General features: G+C 40.9%; 2 protein-coding genes across 15 annotated transcripts in view; one reads left to right on the top strand and one right to left on the bottom strand.

Annotated features, from left to right (window-relative positions):
• Positions 1-19,219, bottom strand: part of ESCO1 (establishment of sister chromatid cohesion N-acetyltransferase 1) — a 98,307-nt gene that overhangs the window by 40,864 nt on the left and 38,224 nt on the right. For 2 of the 6 annotated variants that reach the window (XR_006414108.1, XR_006414110.1), the window contains exons 11-13: positions 4,817-4,923; positions 2,771-2,840; positions 1,575-1,692 (exon numbers count right to left, since the gene is read on the bottom strand). The exons of 1 other annotated variant lie outside the window; for it this stretch is intronic. Coding sequence is in view for 1 of the 5 variants with exons in the window: in XM_044424245.1 (XP_044280180.1) it covers positions 4,839-4,923 (85 nt within the window). In the remaining 4 variants the exon portion in view is untranslated. Of the gene's footprint in view, positions 1-1,574; positions 1,693-1,743; positions 1,761-2,759; positions 2,841-4,816; positions 4,924-19,219 lie in introns of those variants that run through there. 3 more of the 6 variants (XR_006414109.1, XR_006414111.1, XM_044424245.1) reach the window with 3 other exon arrangements.
• GREB1L (GREB1 like retinoic acid receptor coactivator) overlaps positions 1-19,219 on the top strand; it is a 209,339-nt gene that overhangs the window by 174,221 nt on the left and 15,899 nt on the right. For all 9 annotated transcript variants that reach the window (XM_044424231.1, XM_044424233.1, XM_044424237.1 and 6 more), the window contains 8 exons: positions 1,215-1,768; positions 4,333-4,435; positions 8,343-8,498; positions 8,664-8,803; positions 9,749-9,910; positions 10,824-11,028; positions 12,359-12,524; positions 16,418-16,645. In XM_044424231.1, coding sequence (XP_044280166.1) covers positions 1,215-1,768; positions 4,333-4,435; positions 8,343-8,498; positions 8,664-8,803; positions 9,749-9,910; positions 10,824-11,028; positions 12,359-12,524; positions 16,418-16,645 — 1,714 coding nt within the window. The remainder of the gene's footprint in view (positions 1-1,214; positions 1,769-4,332; positions 4,436-8,342; positions 8,499-8,663; positions 8,804-9,748; positions 9,911-10,823; positions 11,029-12,358; positions 12,525-16,417; positions 16,646-19,219) is intronic.

Here is a 19,219-nt window from a genome sequence, read left to right as displayed (position 1 = left end):
GCTACCTTCAAGAGTAGAGCTTAGAAAGACAGGATAAATTGCACCTGACAGGATAAATTTGCATCTGTTGGGTCTCCTTCTGACATAACCATGATCACAAGTAGGCTACAGGAAATTGTGCATCAAACCATGTTTTCTAATCATTAACAACACAACCTAGTTTGAGTTAAGGTCAGTACTGCCTGATGTGAGGAAAATGCTTTTGGTGGGTGGAACACCTGATCCTGTGGCTTCTTCATGTTCCCTTAATCATTGTTAAAAGATTGGGATGTACTAATTCTTAAAGGCATAGAGCCTTTCCTCATTCAGACCTGGCAATCCTAGTCCTTCCTCAGCTTTCTGTCCATAGCTTCCAAAGCTATGCTGTTGTAGGGTTGACACCATTTTTTCAGGTCTTATTGCAAGACCATTAATAACAGGTGATTTGAAGGGACTAAGCATGCAGCACTTTTTTATCCCTATCTGCACACTGAGAGGAACATTAGCACCATAATGTCTTTGTATCTGGCAGCAGTTATAGTCACAGGATGTTCATTCATCATTCTTTTTCTTCCTAAACCTTGTGTATCAGCCAACCTAAATCTGGTACCTTCCTGATGTTTTTGACTACACCGCTCATCAGCTCCAGCTGTTGAAATGGTAGGCAGCCACCAGGGTGAGAAATACTGAGTTATACTCATAGCTTATGACAAGACTTCTGCACCTTTGAAAAAGTTCGTGACTGGCTGGGGTGATGAGGACAGTTGTGCTGTTTCATTTCTACTAGTCTTGAAGATTCATTACAGATGTGTCTGGTTCTCCTTTCTACCCATAGCACTTTCATCTTCAGGCTTTTGGGGCAATTTGAAAGCTCATAGTATTTTGTACTGTGTCGTATTTACATTCTCCCTTTTTTTCTTCGAAGGAACTCAAGGTGGCTTACATAATTCTCCTCCTCCTCTTCTCAATCTTATCCCCACAGCAACAATCCTGTGAGGTAGACTGGGCTGAGAGTCTGTGATGGGCCCAAATTACCCAGTGAGCGCCATGGCTTAATGGGGACTAGAACCCAGTTCACACGAGTTCCAGTCCTATACTACACCACCCTGGATCTATGAAATATGAATTTTAAAAGTATGGATAAAATATTTGTGGCATAAAAGGTATAGAGCAGAAGATAAGTGTTGAAATTATGTGCTGTATTTTATTAAATATCATTTAGTTCTTTGTTTCAGGTTCTATAGCAGAAAATGGAGTGAGTTCTTCCAGTGCCACAGATAAGTCTCAGAAGCCACCATCATCTCTGAACTTCCAGAATGTGGCAAGCAGCTCAGTCGATGAAGGTTTTGCCACTGGGGAGAACCTGAAACAAGAGTGTGACTCTCTAGGCAGCCAGATAGCCAGCAGTACCACTTCTAAACACTCAGCAGCATCCCCATCTGTCAGCCATACATTCCGGTGGCCTAGCCAGTCCGTGAAAGACTGCAAAGCATTGCGAGTGTCCTTACCCCGAATTGTGATCTTGTCTAAAGCAGCCTACTGCCTTCTTGGCTCACAGAAAAGTGGACAGTTGCCTTTCTCAGCTTCTCTCTTACCTCATGCTGATGTTTCTTGGGTGAGCTCTCTGAGGCCTTTGCTGCATAAGGACATGACCAGTGAAGAGCAGTCTTTGTACTACAGGCAGTGGACCACGGCTCGACAGCACCATGCGGACTACAATAATCATAGTGAAAACAGTGGCAGCAGGAACTTTCACCCACGACGGCTACTTTTGACAGGACCTCCACAGGTAAAAGAATGCCCCTCTTTTAGTGAACCATTGGAAGTGCCAAAATAGTTAATAACTCAAAAAAGGACCTGGATTTTGGTTGTGAAAATACGTGTTAGGAGTTAAGCAGTTGTGATTGAAATAATTTAAGTGCTTTGGAATTGTTTTCCATGTTCCATATTTATGTGTATGCATAACTGCTGCATAAAAGATTTTGTAAAGTGAGAACAATTATGTGGGTTTACATCAGTACATCAGTAAACATCAGTTAACATCAGTGACTGTCCTGAGATGCTAGTAGTTGGATGGTATATAAATGCTTTAAATAAATAAATAATCAAGCAAACGTCAGTAGTTCATTAATACATGACTATCCAATGCCATCTCTTCTTTCTTTACTATGTGCCAGTGCATAGTTAAGGTATGGCATCTGTGCTACAGAGCAGGGCTGTTGTGATGTGCTAGGGGCTCTGAGCACTCTTTGGCCTCAGCTTGTGAAACATCAGGTAGTGTTGGCATTGAGATTTACAGTGGTTGCACTTGCACACAATTATATGTGGTATTCTTGCCTGACCCTGGCTTATTCTAAAGAAGCAGCCTGCCAGTATATACTCCTTCTGTCAGATGAAGAGATAAAACTAATCAGGAAAGAACTGTTGCCATGTTTCAAACCTTGGTTCCTGGGTTATTGTTCCTAAAAGAGCCAAGATCAAAACAAGTAATGAGGGCTTGGCTGACATGTCTTGGCTCATTTAGGAAAAGCAAACAGGATCCTCTGTTCAGATAGCACAATCACTTCTTGGTTAGTTTTACCTCTCTTTGGGTAGGGAGAAAAAAGGGCTCTGTGCAGCAGCATACCATTCAGTTGTGGTAAGCCAAGATAACTCTGCAATCATGGCTTATCATTATGTGTAAACTTGGCAGTATGATTTCATAACTTCTTATAGTCTACTTTACCCAAAACTGCTGTAGAAGCACAGCCTCAGCTGTATTAGAACAAATGAATGAATGCTCAGTTCTAACCTCTTCTTTTGATCTCTGTAAGTTGCCAGTTGGATTTTAAGTATCATCCAGAAACCCATGGGTAGATGACCTAAGTAACAAAGAATGGCATTACTACCAATAAAAGTATGGCATCAGTGAGATATCGTCAGATTAAGTCTTACATTTTGCTTCTGATTAACCATGACAGTAGAAAACAGTCTTTTAAAGTCATGTGTTCATACTTGTTGGAGTCATACATCAGTTTCCCTTGAGTGATAAACAGATCCAGGTAAAAGAGTTAGGAATGTGAAAGAAATCGATCTTGGACTAGAAATCCATCAGATTCACTGGGCTCAGCTCCCAGAAGTCCAGATCATTTTGCAGTGGCCCAGAGTCTGCATTCCTGGCAAGCTCTCCCAGGAATCAAGCCACGCCTTCTGTGCAAGCAGCGCCCTTCTCACACTCCAAATACAGCTGCTGTTTGTGCAGCTGCAACTGGTGCTGAAAAAGGCTCGTTGCAAGGGGCTCCCCCGGTAACCCCCTGCAACCACTGCACAAGCCAGATCCCTCTTCCACACCAGCTGCAGCCCCCTTTAGGCGGACACAAAAGAAGGTTGCCAGGTGCACAATTGTGAATCTGTGAGCTTTCATAGACTCTCTCTTGGCTTGGCTTGAGCAAGCTGTACGCAAGAGGAAGCCTGCAAATGCTTGGAGGGACAGATCCCATTAGGGTTCATCCCAGCTCTAATAAAGTGAGGGCAAGAATGATGGATGAATTAAAGCTGCTGTTAATGAAATTATTTTATTCATACTGACCAAGAAGAGGAATCAATTATGCTTGGTATTAGTTCAAAAGTTGAAACTAAGAATAATGGAATCAAATAATTCATAGATAAGCCAACGTCATCTTATCCACCCCAGGATTTAAGATAAGATTCTCCAAATATAGGATTGCATAATCTTCTACCTGCAACTAAATGTGCTTCAGGGGAAGAGTTAATCTGCATGAGGTGGTTGAACTGCCTTTGTATAATGGCAACTGATGGGAACTTGGGTAGGAAAGTGAGTAAACCAAAGAAGAGTGTGTATGAAGAATGGCATTGCTTTGCAGTTCTATACTGAATCAGAATAGCTTTCAGTAACCCAGTAGCACGTTCCAAGGAGAACTCAAAAGCCACCACTCTTGTTCCTGAAGGGTTCATGACAGCAGCAGGACAGGAAGTAGACTTTTAAAAATGGGAGTTCTGCAGTGCATTAGTAAATGTATTGTTCCCATCTGGCCTTGGATACCCAGTCCTTTGTTCTTTGCTTTGGAGGTTAAATGGAGTCTGCATATAAATTATGAGTGTCTCAACAATTCAGGAGAAGAGGAGGTCATAACTCAATGAATTCCAAGTAGTCCTGACAATTTGTTGGTGGCCATTGGGGTTCTTCAGTATTAGCAGTGTAGAATCTCACCCTAATTGCCATATACTTTGGTGGTCCTTCAGATGGAAGACCCTTAAATAAGTCCTCCTGTAATAAAATAATTGAAGGACAAACAGAAAAGTTTCCCTCATAATGTCATCTAAACTAAATTTTTCCCTTCGGTTTTGGTTTAGGTGGGGAAAACTGGTTCTTATTTGCAGTTTCTACGGATTCTCTTTCGTATGCTGATTAGATTGCTGGAGGTGGATGTATATGATGAAGAAGATATTAATACAAGTAAGTACTAAGAGCCAATTCTCATTTCCAAGGATCAATTATCTCTGTCAATGATCAAGTTTGCAGAGTGCCCTGTGAAGAGTTGGTGCTATACCTTCATACAGATTTTTAAGTGAAAGAAACTGGCATTAACAATGAACTATTTGAGAAACCAGATTAGGTACGCACAAATCTATTAAATCAAATTCTCTCTAACCAGCATGGTTCCTGATCATGGCTAAATAATACACATGGAATAGCTATAAAGACAATTTTCAGATAACTTCAGCAGATACTAAGATGAATTGCCAGCATGTAAAATGACCTTAAATGGAAAATAGCAAAGCAAACACTGGGGATCATCTTATATTTCAACTTACATAAACACCCCAAAATACTAACCTTGTCTTATATTTGAATCTCCTTATACAGTGATATATACAGGTATTTTTCTGAAACATTCCAGTTGCTTGTTCCACATGTCACTACCATATAGATGATCCTTGAAACTGAAAATAGCAAAGCAAAAATTGAGAATTTGTCATATACTCCCAATATATGACAAACTCCAGGAAACTGCAGCTCCAAATACTGACCTTGTCATATGGGAGTCACTTTTTATGCCGGTATATGCAGTGCCTATCCTTTGGGTTTTTGAAACTACTCTAACATGATTTGAGAAATATGAATCCTATACCCCAAGCACAGTGAAAAGGAAGCTTTGGTTCAAAGGCTATATAAATAACAACAGCCACAACAACATGATCATAATGTTGTTTGCTGATGTTCATACATAGATTTGCTGATGTTCATACATAGACCACACTTGCAAATAGTGAAAAGTTTCAGGATTATCAGCTCTTACCCAGGATTCAGCTTCCTTAGTAGAGGGGTGCTGGATCCAAGGACTAAATTCCAAACAGGAATTTAATCCAAGGACTAAATTCCAAACAGTGAGGGGTGAAGCTAAAAGGGTGAGGCCAAAAGTACCAAAAATACCTGTATATTTTAGCTTAAATGTTTACTACTAGTTTCCAAGCTTTAGGAAAGTCATTTCACCTTTAGAAACTAGGGGAGACTGCATAAAACCAAATAGTCAGTGGTTGTTGGAAAGTGGTATGGCTATGGAAAGGGCCTGTTATGTGGATTACTTACATAGATGTGCAAGCTGAGTATAAGGTGAAAGTTCAGAACATTGACATCAGCAGATTTCTGTTCACTATCATGTACCTAGAGAAGCTCATTGATGTGCAGCAAGTACAGCTCTTCGTTTCATTTTCAGATCTATTTCCACCAGAGACTAAATTCCTACAACAGACTTTATCTGCCCAATGCTGTGTCATCTCTGCTTATTCCCTACATCGGGTGCACAACTTTTGTGCTAGAAAAACTGTATCTAGGGCTGGGGCTGTGTATGTGCGCGCACACACACACAGAGAACGAGAACACAAATAAGCATTAGCAACCACAGAAGTGCAGTGATCACACATGTGAGACCAGGGAGTTGCCTTCCATTACCCCCAACAGTCCACAATGGTACTGCCTTTTTTCTTTTGCACTGCTACTAGCAACAGAAAAACTGCTCTCAGTGTTGTTCCAGTACTTCCACCTCCAAATCACTGGAAGCTTTGAGAGCTACAGGTGGTCCATGGGTGTGCACACCTGGCCTGTGCTTTATTGGGCCATCCTAGCACCTGCTGAAACACATAGCAAGAGTGTTACCATCTGTAAACTGCCACAAGGCATCAGCACTGATAGTTCTGTTTACAGAAATCTTAAGAGTCAAGGTTTACATAGTTGGATGGAATGCTGAATCTCTTTGTAGTGGGAAGCACTGGACTGCCAGGGATCCATGAAAGGAAATTCAGACCAACCCCAACCCATGACAACACAGCAATAACAAACAAAAATCATTGTTGTCATTATTGTTACATTGTGTATTATTTCATTTAGAACAAGATTTGTGATCCTAGAAGTACATGTTACATTTTTGTCTGTCAGCAGAATCTATCTTTTGTAGCAAGATTGCTGGTTCAGACCCAAAGCTTGCATTAGTACTGACCTCTCAGTTGTCTCTGTGAGCACACAAGATGATCATGGTAATTAGAGCTAACTGCTTATTGCTTCAACATCTGGTAGGCAATGATATACTGTCGAGTGTTATGGTTAGACTTTGATGGAGACTTTGTTATAGTTTGATGTCCTCTGTAAATTTGCTTTATCCTCTTTTACAGTTATGTAATGTAGTGGATATTATTGAGCCTTGTGATTATAATTAGATAATTATGCACGTAGCAGAATTTTATTTTATTTGTCCCGAACACCCTTTAGTCCAGGGGTAAGCAGCCTTAAAGCTTGTTGGATCTGTGGGTTGTTTTTCCTTGGACTTGAAGATCCATCAAGATCCAAGAGCTGGGGTCAAGGGGCATATACTTAGAATTAAAGAACAGGGTACCTCTGAGCACATCCTGCTCTTTAGATTTTATTTCTGTACTGAAACCAAATTAAGCACAGATCATAGTCCTTTCACATGCAAGAGCAGTCCTGATCACCTCAATTCAAGTGGAAAAATTCAGAAGGAAAAAAATAAGTTTGTTCTTGTTCTTTGTGGTCTCTGTGTCTGTGTGCAGCCTGTGGTTGGGAAGTTTGTATTGGGGAGAGAGTTTTGGCAGGAGCCCCTCCCCTCCCCTCAGCATCAGTATATTAAAGGGGCTCCCACCCATTCCCTCTGTTCCTCTTCACCCCCCATTGTGGTGTCTTGGGAAGTTCATCCAGGTGTGTTCATTAGCTGTTTCTTGCCATTTTCTCTTGTGCTTTAGTTTTTTTGTGCCTTTGTATCTCATCTTTACAATACTTTATTTCCATTTCTCCACTGAACCCTTCTTCTTTTTCCTTTTAAATCTCCCTTTTTTCCTCAAAGCCTTTGTTTGTTTGTTTTCTCCCTTCTTTTTTCTGTGGGTTTTTTTTTTTTTTTGGCCTGATTTTCTTTAGATACCTCCTTAGCAGAGTGCCTAAGGTGATAAACCTTCAGGAACTCTATCTTCTATAGGAGCAAACACTCGCCAAATGCTGGATAAGGCCTTTGCATGATATGGTTGCAAATAGTCCCACAGAAATGGGCCCACCTGGAGCAAGGTGCTGCAGATGGTGGATTCCTCCACATCTGTGGAGGAGGAGCACCTGTGCACTGCAGAGGTGCCAACCTTGCCTCCAACTGTGCCTGCTTCAGTCAGGCTCTAATCATGGCCAAACTGCACTGCCTGTACTTGGTTATTCCTTGAAAGAGTCCAAGGCCAAGAAGGGCCAAAGCAGCAAAATTGGCCGAAGCCATGAAATCAAAGGACTATAAATGGCTGACCAAGCAAGAATAATCTGTGCTGAACATTACCATAGCCATCCTTATGGTACTAAGAGCAGAATCAATCTTGGCTACTTTATCAAAAGCAGAGATCCAAGACACATCATGACAACCACCAACTCATCCTCCTTCCAAACTCTCATTGTTACACCATTGGGGTACCATCTTTCCAAGGTCATTGGGAGCCAGTGGTTCCACCTAGGAATCGACCACCACAGGGGCCACTCGCATATGTATGATTTTAGATGACCAGTCAAGAATGACCGTCATAGCATAGCAACTTGCCTTTATTGTTAAAACAATTTGGTGTCTGAAACCCTTGTACTGCAGGTCACCCAGATGTGGACCAGTAAAGCCTGATAACACCTTATTCCCACCTCCGTTGTAGTCTTTAAGAAGTCACCATTTCTTAGACTTAGACCCCAATCAGTAAAACAGGATGGGAGGGGGAATGCTACACATCTTAAAAGAGAAATTGTAAAAATTCCTGAAATAATGTATGTGGTATGCCTAAAGAACTTAAGCTCTGTAAAATTACTAATATATATGCCCAATTGTTTTATTTTTGAGACCATACAGAGGACAATGAAATTGCCCAGTCTGGCAATGACCAATGGCCTGATATTGAAATCATCAGTAAAATGACTTTTGATCTCAGTGTGCATGATCCTAAATATGTCCTTATGAGTTCAGTGTATACAGAGCAACTGCAAAGAATAAAACAAGGTAAGTGAAATCCGCTTGGAATGCTGAAAGCTGTAGTCCACCCCATCTGAAAGGCACCTAGTGGGGGGAGGTTGCAGTTTAAATAAGCTGATTAAATAAGCTGATTAAATAAGCTGAATTTCATGCAACTTCTTGGCTGTTTTACTTCATTATCTTCATCTGCAGAATCAAGCAAAGAAATTAAAACAGAAGACCTCAGGAAACGGAATACAGTGTCAATGATGCTGACAAAGTATGCAGCTTACAACACATTCCATCATTGTGAACACTGCCATCAATATATGGACATAAATCCTTCAGTTTCAGTAAGCAGGACTTCCTTTTAAGTCATGTTGACACATGACAAGTTTAAAGTGCCTTTGAATCTTTATTAATCTATCACGGGTAGTCAGATTTGCTCAGTAGAAGAGCCACATATGGTAAATGTCAGCAGTTTGACAGTTGCAAGCAGGCACCTGCGGGACATAAACAAGTTTGTGTCTGCAGCTGATGGTAGTGGGAAGAGGCAGCTGGTGAGCTGCAGAATAAACTCATGCAGCTCACAAACCTCAGTTTTGCCATCCCTGATCTATCATTTTGTCAGAAGACCTAATATTTTTGCTGACCAAAGTAACTTAATATCCTCACCAAAAACAAACTCTGTGGAATTCTTTGATGGAAGTTGTGACAGTTGGTGATATGAAACTGGCCCATATTTGTAGTGTAGATATGCCACAAGGGCTTGCTGAATTATATTTTATAACTCCCTTAACCAGTTAAGACATGTTCTTCTGCCATTGTGTACTATCACGTGTGTGTGACATACTGAGGGAGTCGAAGTTGTATAAAGTGAGTTTTGCCCTTTTCCTCAACTGTCCCTCATCACTCACAGATATCTTCAATTGAGAAAACGAGTTGGTTCTTCTCGTCCTTTTGAGCAAACCAAATATCCATTAATATGTGTGTCTAATGATTGATTTGCTAGCTTTATTAAAAGTAGACACCTTCTGTTAAATGGCAGGGGTTTTTAAGGAGCCCGATGTAAGAATTAGAAGATCTAATATGCTGCAATATTCATTGCAAACAATTAATCTACAGAAAAGGCACTCCATATAGCTGTATTCCTAAAATGCTTTCTGTGAAAGTTATTTGGCTGTGTTGCCCCCACTTGTGGAATTTCGTTGGCAATCTAACCTCATGGACCAAAGTATGTTCATGTATGCAGGTCATCTCCTTAGTGGGTTATAATTTTATTCTCTCCTTGTGTGCAGATGTCTGATTCCACCCTACATGCATTCACATTCTCATCCTCAATGTTAGGAGAAGAAATTCAGCTTCATTTTATAATCCCCAAATCCAAAGAGAGCTATTTTGTATTCAGCAAGCAAGGCAAACATTTGGAAAGCATGCGTCTTCCTCTTGTGTCTGACAAGGTGGGTGAAATCTATTTAAGTGAATAAAGTACATAAAGTGTACCATTCTTCACTATATATGTATCATGTAAAACAAGTCAAATAAATTATATGAAGAGTTTTATCTCAGATGTACAGTTTCAGATTTGAAGTTTGGGCTTCCTCTACTTTTTTATTTTGCCAGAAGGTAGGCAGAAGTTTATAAACATCTTTCACTTTCATGGGAAATCCATGAAAAATCCATGCTTGGGAGGTACACTGGAAAAGGATGAAGGAGGATACAAGTCTACTATGTGGTACTAACCTTCCAAACCAAGCCTTGGAACATCAGGTTCATGATGGCTGCATTGAATGCTTCTCCACCCAGTTATGCTGCCTGGGAAGTTATGGTCCATGCAGGTGAAAAGAAATTGAGCTGGCTCACCCCCTCTTTAAAGGGACAAAAGGAACTCAGCTAGTGCATCCCGTTTCTTTCCCTTTTAGGAAAGGCATAAAGATGGTGAAGCCAGGTCTCAGGTGAAAGACTGTTTCTCTGTCTGACTTCAGTGAAAGCAGACTTTCCCTGGGTATGGAAAAACCCATGCACAGCATAGCCATGTCCCTGGCAAAGGCATTGGTGGGAGGAGCTCCAACCAGAGCATTGGCTGCTCCCAAATGATGTCAGTGGCTACAGTTATCCTCCTTCACCAAAAGATAGTTCCTCATCCTTGCTATAAATGTTTCTATGGAACCAATCAAAGCCATTGCCATCTAATAGGAAAAGGAGAATTCATGTAATAGTTATGAGAAACCATTGTCACATTAGGCTACTGGTGTACATGTTCCAGGGTCTTTCATCATAAAACCAAATATTGACCTTCCAATAGCAAAAGCAGAGAGAGGTGCCATGCATGCAGAAATATATACAGTCTTGATTTGGCTCATCTTCCAACAGAATCTGAATGCAGTAAAGAGTCCTATTTTTACACCATCAAGTGGGCGCCATGAACATGGTCTCTTGAACCTTTATCATGCTATGGAAGGGATCAACCATCTTCATCTCCTTGTGGTCAAGGAATATGAAATGCCACTTTATCGCAAGTACTGGCCCAACCATATCATGCTGGTTTTGCCAGGCATGTTTAACAATGCTGGAGTTGGTGAGTAAGACAAGATGAGAGACCAGAATGGTGACATATCCCTGTTGTTTCCAGAGCAATGGGGCTGAGGTGGGTGAGGAGCATTGTATGGATAAAGCAAGTTTAGCATAAAACTTTTTGATGCTGACACAAGGAAGCTGGGGACATGAAAACATGATTATAGTGAGTAGAAAAATACACATATCCAGTTAGCATTAAGTACTAAAATAGTGAAGTATTGTGCTCTTCATGGTGCCTCTAACACCTTTGTCATCTATGACCTTTGTTTGAGTTTATATAAATTTTGTTCTTTTTGATTTCCATTGCAATCTCTTTGGCTTAAGCCGTTCTGTATTGCATTAGAAAATCTTGCTCAGATCTGATACTTTGTGCTTGATTGTTGGTAGGGATAAGCACACTTAATTAACAAATAATTCTTTAATAATCTGATACCTTGTTAGCTGAAACTGGGCACAGTGCTACTAGTTGGAATGCTAGCAATGTGAAAATAAAATCCTGGCAATCTGCTAGGTTCATCCTAGGGTCTCCTATCCATTCACTATTATACCAAGGATCATAATTTTAAGCTCTACTGAATTATTTCAAAACTTAAAATAGCTCTAAGTTGAATATAACATGGAATATTAGCTGATCTAGATGGACATTTTTTCCAAATGCCTTGTATATGGCTGTGCTATGACCCTAGCTCTTGATTCTCAGAGTAGAGTATATATTTATTATTGATTGATTTCTAAAAATATCTTGCATTTCCACAAAAAAGTGGCAGTCAAGGAATCTTTCTTGCACCTTTCAGTTTCCATTTCAGGCTATAACCTCTAACCCTTGCTCACAAGGGATCAACTTGTCTACTCTGTTATCTTAGCTTCACATCCCATTCTTTTTTTTTTTCAGAAACAAACTACATTAGAAATTGTCAAAGCAAACTTTAACATAATGTAGTTGATAAACAGATAAAAACCCTAGCTAACACAGATTAAAAAGGTAATATGCTGAAACTTGAATGCTTTTACGTTAGAGAATAAATAGACAAAACTTTCGAAGCTACTATATAGTAAAATCCTTTGTCATTTTGGATATCTCTGTGAATTTACAAATGTGATGATAATGAAAATGATAAATAGAACTTGATTATTTAAAAAAAATGGCGCTAAGTCTTCTCAAGGTAGATTGGACAGCCAACACTATGGTTATGTCCATTCTATTCTAATGTCAGAGTCCACAGCATGATCCCAAAAACCAATCTTCATATTACCTTGTTTAATAAACTCACAGTTCTGTTCTGTGCAATTTAGAGGCCTCAGTTTTTCTCTTCTGTGCTGTATATTTTCAGGTGCTGCCAGATTCCTTATTAAGGAGCTTTCTTACCATAATTTGGAACTAGAGAGAAACCGTTTGGAAGAGCTAGGAGTCAAGCGTCAGTGTGTCTGGCCTTTTATTGTTGTCATGGATGATTCTTGTGTTTTATGGAACAGTCATGGTATCCAAGAACAGTCCAGGTAAGCCAGTATCTAAAGTGATGTCATGCATGGGACCTGTAACAGAATCTTGAAGTAATACATTAATTATTTCACCCATTATCCATATAATGGGTGTTCATGCACAGAAAGAGTAGTGGGGCTGTGTTGCAGGTGCTACTCCTGACATTATGCACTTCACCATACGCTCCTCCTACTTGGACATCAAGAGCGGAGATCTGTAATACTGGATAGGGCCACTGCTGCTTCTACACATGGAGCCCTCATTATATGGATAATGCACCTGGGCACTAGTATGGTTTTGCAAATTGATGTGAAATAGTGTTTTTTACCTTTGATATATCTACATGAATATAGACACGGGCTTTTTAAAGGCAAAAGGGAAGTCATACTAAAAATAATCTCAGATATATTCTGAACTATTCAGCTATGGATGGCACTTGGAAATAATTATTATTTGACATAGCTGTGTGTCCTTTAGTCAATTCATTTTGGGATTGATGAGATGCTTTTCATCAATCCCAAAAGGCTGCTAGACGTTTTCTTGGAATTCATTTGGTCTGTCCACTTGCCACGATAAACAGGGAATAAGCAGCATACTCATGTACAGTGCTTTGCAGAAGTATTCACTCCCTTTCATTTTTCCCATTTTGTTGTGTTACAACCTGAAATCAAAATGGATTTAATTGGCATTTTTCTCATTTGATGTACAGAAGATACTCAACGCTATGAAGATATCAATTTTTATTGTAGTATAAAAGTTAAATAAATGAAAACAAACTGGCACCCATTCATTGCATAGACATTCACCTCCTTTCCCTTGAAATGCCTGAATGAACTGGTTCAGCCCACTGCCTCTGCACATAAGGTAGTTGAATGAAGTCACATAACTAGTCGAATGGAGTTTGCCTGTGTGCGGTTCCAATGCCATATATCTCAGAATAAATGCATGTTTTTGGAGGGCTTCAGATTTCTTGGAGAACATATCAAAACAATATCATGAAGATTGAAGAGCGATCAAAACAACTCTGGAAGAAAGGTCTGTAAAAATACCACAATCAAGGTTGGGTTATTTTAAAAAAACAGTACAAAATTGAAAGAATGTGGCTCAACCGTGGCTCTACCTAGAGAAGACTTTATACCAAAACTCAGTTACCAGGTAAAAAAAAGCATTAATTAAAGAAGCAAGAGACAAATGGGAATTTTGTAGTAGATGGAAATATCTGCAGCTGAGATGAAAGAAACTGTCCATGGGTCTACTTTTACCCAGATGCTCCACAGAGTTGAGACAAAACAAACAAGAAAACATACCTTTGCTGAAACTAACCCCTATTTGTAGTTCATTTACAATACAGTAATCACGTAAAAAATGGTTCTCTGGTCTGATGAGACCCAAACTGCAATTTGCAGCAAAACTAGAAACTTCAATGTGTAGCATAATGTCAACAATGCTCATTTACCATCCCAAGGTAATATGTGGTGGTGGTAGCATCATGTAGAGCTGATGCTACCAATTTCCCTCAGCAGGAAAAGGGAAAGTGGTCAAGACTGAGGGTGAGATTGATGGAGCCCATTACAACCTGCAAGAGACAAGAGATTGAGGTAGAAGTCCACCTTCCAGCCACAAAATGGCAACCAAAGTAACACTGAAGGGGATTCAGAACAAGAACCTGAATGTCTTAGAACAGCTCAGTCACAGCCCAGATCTCAATCCAATTGAAAATCTGTGGCAAGACTTGAAAGTTGTTGTTCACTAGTGGACCCCATCCAGCCTACAGAGCTGGAGCAGCTTTGCCTGGAAGAATGGGCAAACACTGCAAGAAACCTGATAGAGACTTACTTAATACTCACAGCTGTAATTGCTGCCAAAAATTCATCGACCAAATATTGACGTAGTGGGGTTAGGGGAAGACCAATACTTTGCAAAGCACGGTAAACTACCCAATCACTCCTTTGCTCTTGCTACTATAGTAGCTGCAAAACACTCCATGGGTCCACTGTCCATGCTATACTTATTGTGATATCCAGTTTCGAGATTCTGGCTTATCTCTTTCTAAACCAGACAATCATCAGGCAATAAGTTTTACATCCTATTTGGGGAAAGACAAGCAAGAATCCCTAGTCTGGGCATCATGATAATCTATGGACAGATGGCCTGTGGTTTAGTCATCTTTGCAAGTAGGACAAACCAAGTGGAAGCTATAGCATCAGTGTGCTTGCTTGATTGCTAGATTTCTCTAACTCTGGTTTATCATGACATGTAAATCCAGTTGTGTACATTTTTCCAGTGAATTGTCAGTAGAAATGAATATATGCTAAATCTGTGGGACTATGTTCACACCAGATTTTCTTCATATTGAAAATTGTTGAGAGACCGCTGTAGTCACTATGAGACATGCTATATGGAGTGACTTGCATTAAGCTTTTTGTCTCTCCCTTATTCATTACTAGAAATCTCTCCCTTATTCATTACTAGAAATTATGTGTTGTAAGCCGCCCCGAGGCTTTGTTGTGATGGGGCGGCATAGAAATATTTTAAATAAAATAAATAATAATTAAATAATAATAAATAAATTTCCCAGAAGAGTAAACCTCCTACATAATTTCTCATTCTTCTCCATTACCATCTTGGCTTCAGTGTCAATATAAAATACGCGACAAAGTGTGAATACTGCAAGTGCTGCTGCTGCTGCTTTCTATAGTTATTTTTAAGCATGATAGAACTTTTACAAATGTTAGTATTACCATTACGTTATATTTATAGCCTGTCTTAGGTTAGCCCATATTTAACTGCATTGTGTGAGCTTTTCATCATTTTATAAAATGATCACCAGACTCATTTACCCCCTAGTTGTTCGTTTGTCATTCCAGTTACTGATTCTTTATAACGTTAGCTTTGTCACTTTGGGAAAGCAGTCTTTGATTAGCTTCATTGCCATAGAGTGGGTGGATCTTGAGTTACAGATGTAGTACCTAGCACGCTTGACATCCTAGTCTAATAACTTCCCTGTATTTTAGGGGACTTGATGTATATTGTAGCCTTAACATGAAAGCGTGGTTTTGTTGGCAATGTAGCAATGTTGTCGCCTTAACAAAAGAGCTTCTGTTAACAGTAGATGGTAGGGCTTCCCAAATCTCCCATTCTTCATTCCCCAAAACAAGTTCTTTAGAACGAGCATATATCTCTGGCCTTGTTGCTGACATACTCTTCCATCATTTGTTATACAGACATATTATCCAGATAAGACAAAAGCCTGTTTCACGGAGCATTTTGTTTCCAACAACAGTCACCAAATGCTTCTGGGCAAAATGTATTTTATTTAAGATTTAACTTTCACATTGATTTTCCTCAAGAAACTTAAGTCACTGTATATAATTCTTCCTTCCAGTACAGCCACTTTTGTTCATATAAACATTTATATCCCATTGTACTGGTGGCTACACAGCAGTCAAGGCAGCTAAGAACAATTGAAAACCAGAGTAAAATATTTACTGTGAAAATATATTTAAGAAAATTATATATAAACAGAACCAGCAGATAATGAGATCAGAAAAATGTATCCATGAAATTTTGATATCCTGATAATACTCCTGTGATGTACTTTAGCCTGAAGGAGAGATTACTTGTCCAGTGAACTGCAGAGCGGAATGGCAATTTCACCTGAGAGCCCATATTCCAAGTTCAATGGTCCATTCATTACATAACCATTAGCACTTGCCATATTTTTCCCCCTGAAATCAGAAGCTGGAGTCAGAGTCTTCCTAGACCTGCACATATTCTCTGAACCTTGCTACACACAATATAGAGGTTTTGCACTTCAAGGAACTTCAAAATGATCAGGTCCTTTAGTCATCATTTGTACCTCTGAGTGCAGTTGTAATTTGCTACAATAAAAACCTTTTGCTTTTCATAGCCAGTCCATGGATCAAGGATGGGCCAGTAAAAATGTGTCTCTAAAGTGTGTCCTGCAGCACATTGAAGCTACACCCAAAATTGTCCATTATGCAATACTGGGCATTCAGAAATGGAACAGCAAGCTGAATTCCAGAACACCCAAAACTCCCTTCTCCAGGTGCCACATACATGACTTTATCCTGCTCAACGTAGACCTGACTCAAAATGTACAATATGACGTAAACAGGTAGGTAAATGCAGGCTGTTAGCATAGCACTGCATTTATATGTGTAAGCTATTAGTACTTTTAAAATAAAGGTAAGGCTTACAGAGAAACCAATAAGCAGTAGAAAGAAAGTAGTTCTGAATTAGTTTTGGGATTACAGTTTTTCTATAAGACTCTTGTCAGTGGCTTGAACTAAGAATTGAAAAGGGGGCAGTTGGGTAAGCTTGAAAATGAAAAAGACATTTGGATTGAATCTCCAGTTGAATCAAGGCACAGATAGCCTTTGGAAATTTTCTCCCCTTACCGCAAAATGAATGGAAATTTTCTAAGGGTAAAGGCAATGAATGACAGCATTTTATTGTCATGGCAAGTACAGTTTCCCTATGCAGTATATACAGTTGCATTAAGCCTGATTATTGAATATGCTTCCTTGACACATTAGAAACTGGATGGGAGGTAAGAAGTGATAGTCCAAAGGGCCATCTCTTCAGCCACTCTTCTCTGCTTTAATTTGCCCTGGCAAGGATGCAGCTCACTAGGCAGAAGGAGAACATGACTGCATTTTGGGACATTTTTGCTTGCTTTCATCCCCTGTAAATGCCAAATTAGAATTAGTGATAATGATGACAGACATTGTGATGTGACGATTGGAGTGGGAACTAGGATTGGGAAGACCCTGATACAAATTCCACTCAGCCATTGAGCTCACTGGTGACCTTATGCCAGATGCTAATGTGTAGAATAACCCTTTATCACAGTATTGTTCTGAGTATAAAATGAGGTGGGGGACACCATGTATGCTAAGAGGGGGCAATTGCAGAGGGCTGAGGGTATACTCATTGACCTGCCCTCATGGAACTCTGCCACAGGGCACCCTCCCCCTGCCACAGCTGCACCCAGAGGTGGTATACTCTGCTTTTCTGGCAGAATTGTGCTCCCTGAGCCTGCCAAACATCCAAGGAAAGTACAATTGTGTGCTGTGCTTCTCTGAAGAACTGGCATTTTTGCTGTGAAATGGGGCATAGAAACATAGAAACAGAGCAAGTCAGAAGGGGTCTCCCGGGCCATCTAGTCTGACCTCTGGCACCAGCCGGCTCCACTCACGACATGCCCACCATGTGCATGTCCAGCCTATCTTTGAACGCCCTCACCAATGGGGCCTCAACGACCTCTCAAGGAAGCCCATTCCACACCCTCAGGGTCCTGACTGTCAGGAAGTGCTTCCTGGCATCTAAATGGAACCTTGGTTCCCTGAGCTTTGCTCCGTTGGAGCGCGTCCTGCCTTCCTCTGCAGGGGAGAACAGGTCTCTACCCATCTCCATGTGACATCCCCTCACATACCTGTATGTCACCAACATATCCCCTCTGAGTCTCCTCTTCTCCAGTCTGAAGAGACCCAGTTCCCTCAGTCTTGCCTCATACCCCATCCCCTGTAAACCGGCCACCAACCTTGTGGCCCTACGCTGCACTGACTCTAACCTGGCTATATCCTTTCTGTAACGAAGGGCCCAAAATTGAGCACAATACTCCAGTTGCAGGCGCACCAGAGTCATACAGAGTGGTAGTAATGCCTCTCTTGATCTAGAAGCCACACTTCTGGCTATGCAGTCAAGGTGGCGTTCGCCCTCTTGACCACCGCATCACACTGCTGACTCATGTTTAGCCTGCAGTCAACCAGTACCCTGAGGTCCCTTTCACAAGTGCTGCTCTCCAAGCACTTGTCACCTAACCTGTACTTGTGACACCTATTCCTATGTCCCAAGTGGAAGACCTTGCACTTATCCACATTGAATGCCATCCTGTTGTCTCCTGCCCACTTCCATAGTCTGTCCAGATCCTTTTGGATCTGGAGTACCTGCTCCTCAGTTGTGGCCACTGCTCCAGTTTTAGTGTTGTCTGCGAATTTGATCAGCAGACTGTTCACCCCTTCTTCCATGTCATTTATGAAAAGATTAAACAGGATTGGCCCCAGGACAGAGCCCTGGGGGACCCCGCTTGTCGCTGGCCGCCTTCCCGACAATTCCCCACTAATGGTTACCTTCTGCTTTCGGTCAGTCAACCATGCCCTAATCCACCGGACAGTGCTTTGGTGTATCCCAAAACTCTTCAATTTCTCCACCAGGATATCATGGGGCACTTTGTCAAAGGTCTTGCTGAAATCCAGGTATACCACATCCACTGCATCCCCTCCATCTAGCCATCTCGAAACCTTGTCATAGAATTCCACAAGGTTTGTCTGGCAGGACCTGTTTTTGCAGAAGCCGTGTTGTATGGCTGTCAGCCTCCCTTCCCTCTATAGCATCACTAGATCTCTGTTATGAGCCTTTCCATTGTTTTTCCTACAATGGATGTAAGGCTAACAGGTCTGTAATTCCCCATGTCCCTTCTACTACCCTTTTTGAAAATTGGGACCACTGATGCCACCCTCCAGTCTTCTGGAACTTCACCCGTTCTCCACGAGGCCTCAAAAATGAAGGCCAGCAGGCGTGAGAGAACCCCTGCCAACTCTCTAAGTACTCTCGGGTGTCACCCGTCAGGGCCTGGCGCCTTTGTAATGTCCAATGCCCTGAGCAGCCCCTCGACTTCAAGGGGGGT

This window comes from Varanus komodoensis, unplaced genomic scaffold, assembly GCF_004798865.1.
Source record: "Varanus komodoensis strain SLA01 unplaced genomic scaffold, ASM479886v1 scaffold14_1, whole genome shotgun sequence".
In the NCBI taxonomy this organism is placed as follows: Eukaryota; Metazoa; Chordata; class Lepidosauria; order Squamata; family Varanidae; genus Varanus; species Varanus komodoensis.
This window is presented reverse-complemented; position numbering and strand designations above follow the sequence as displayed.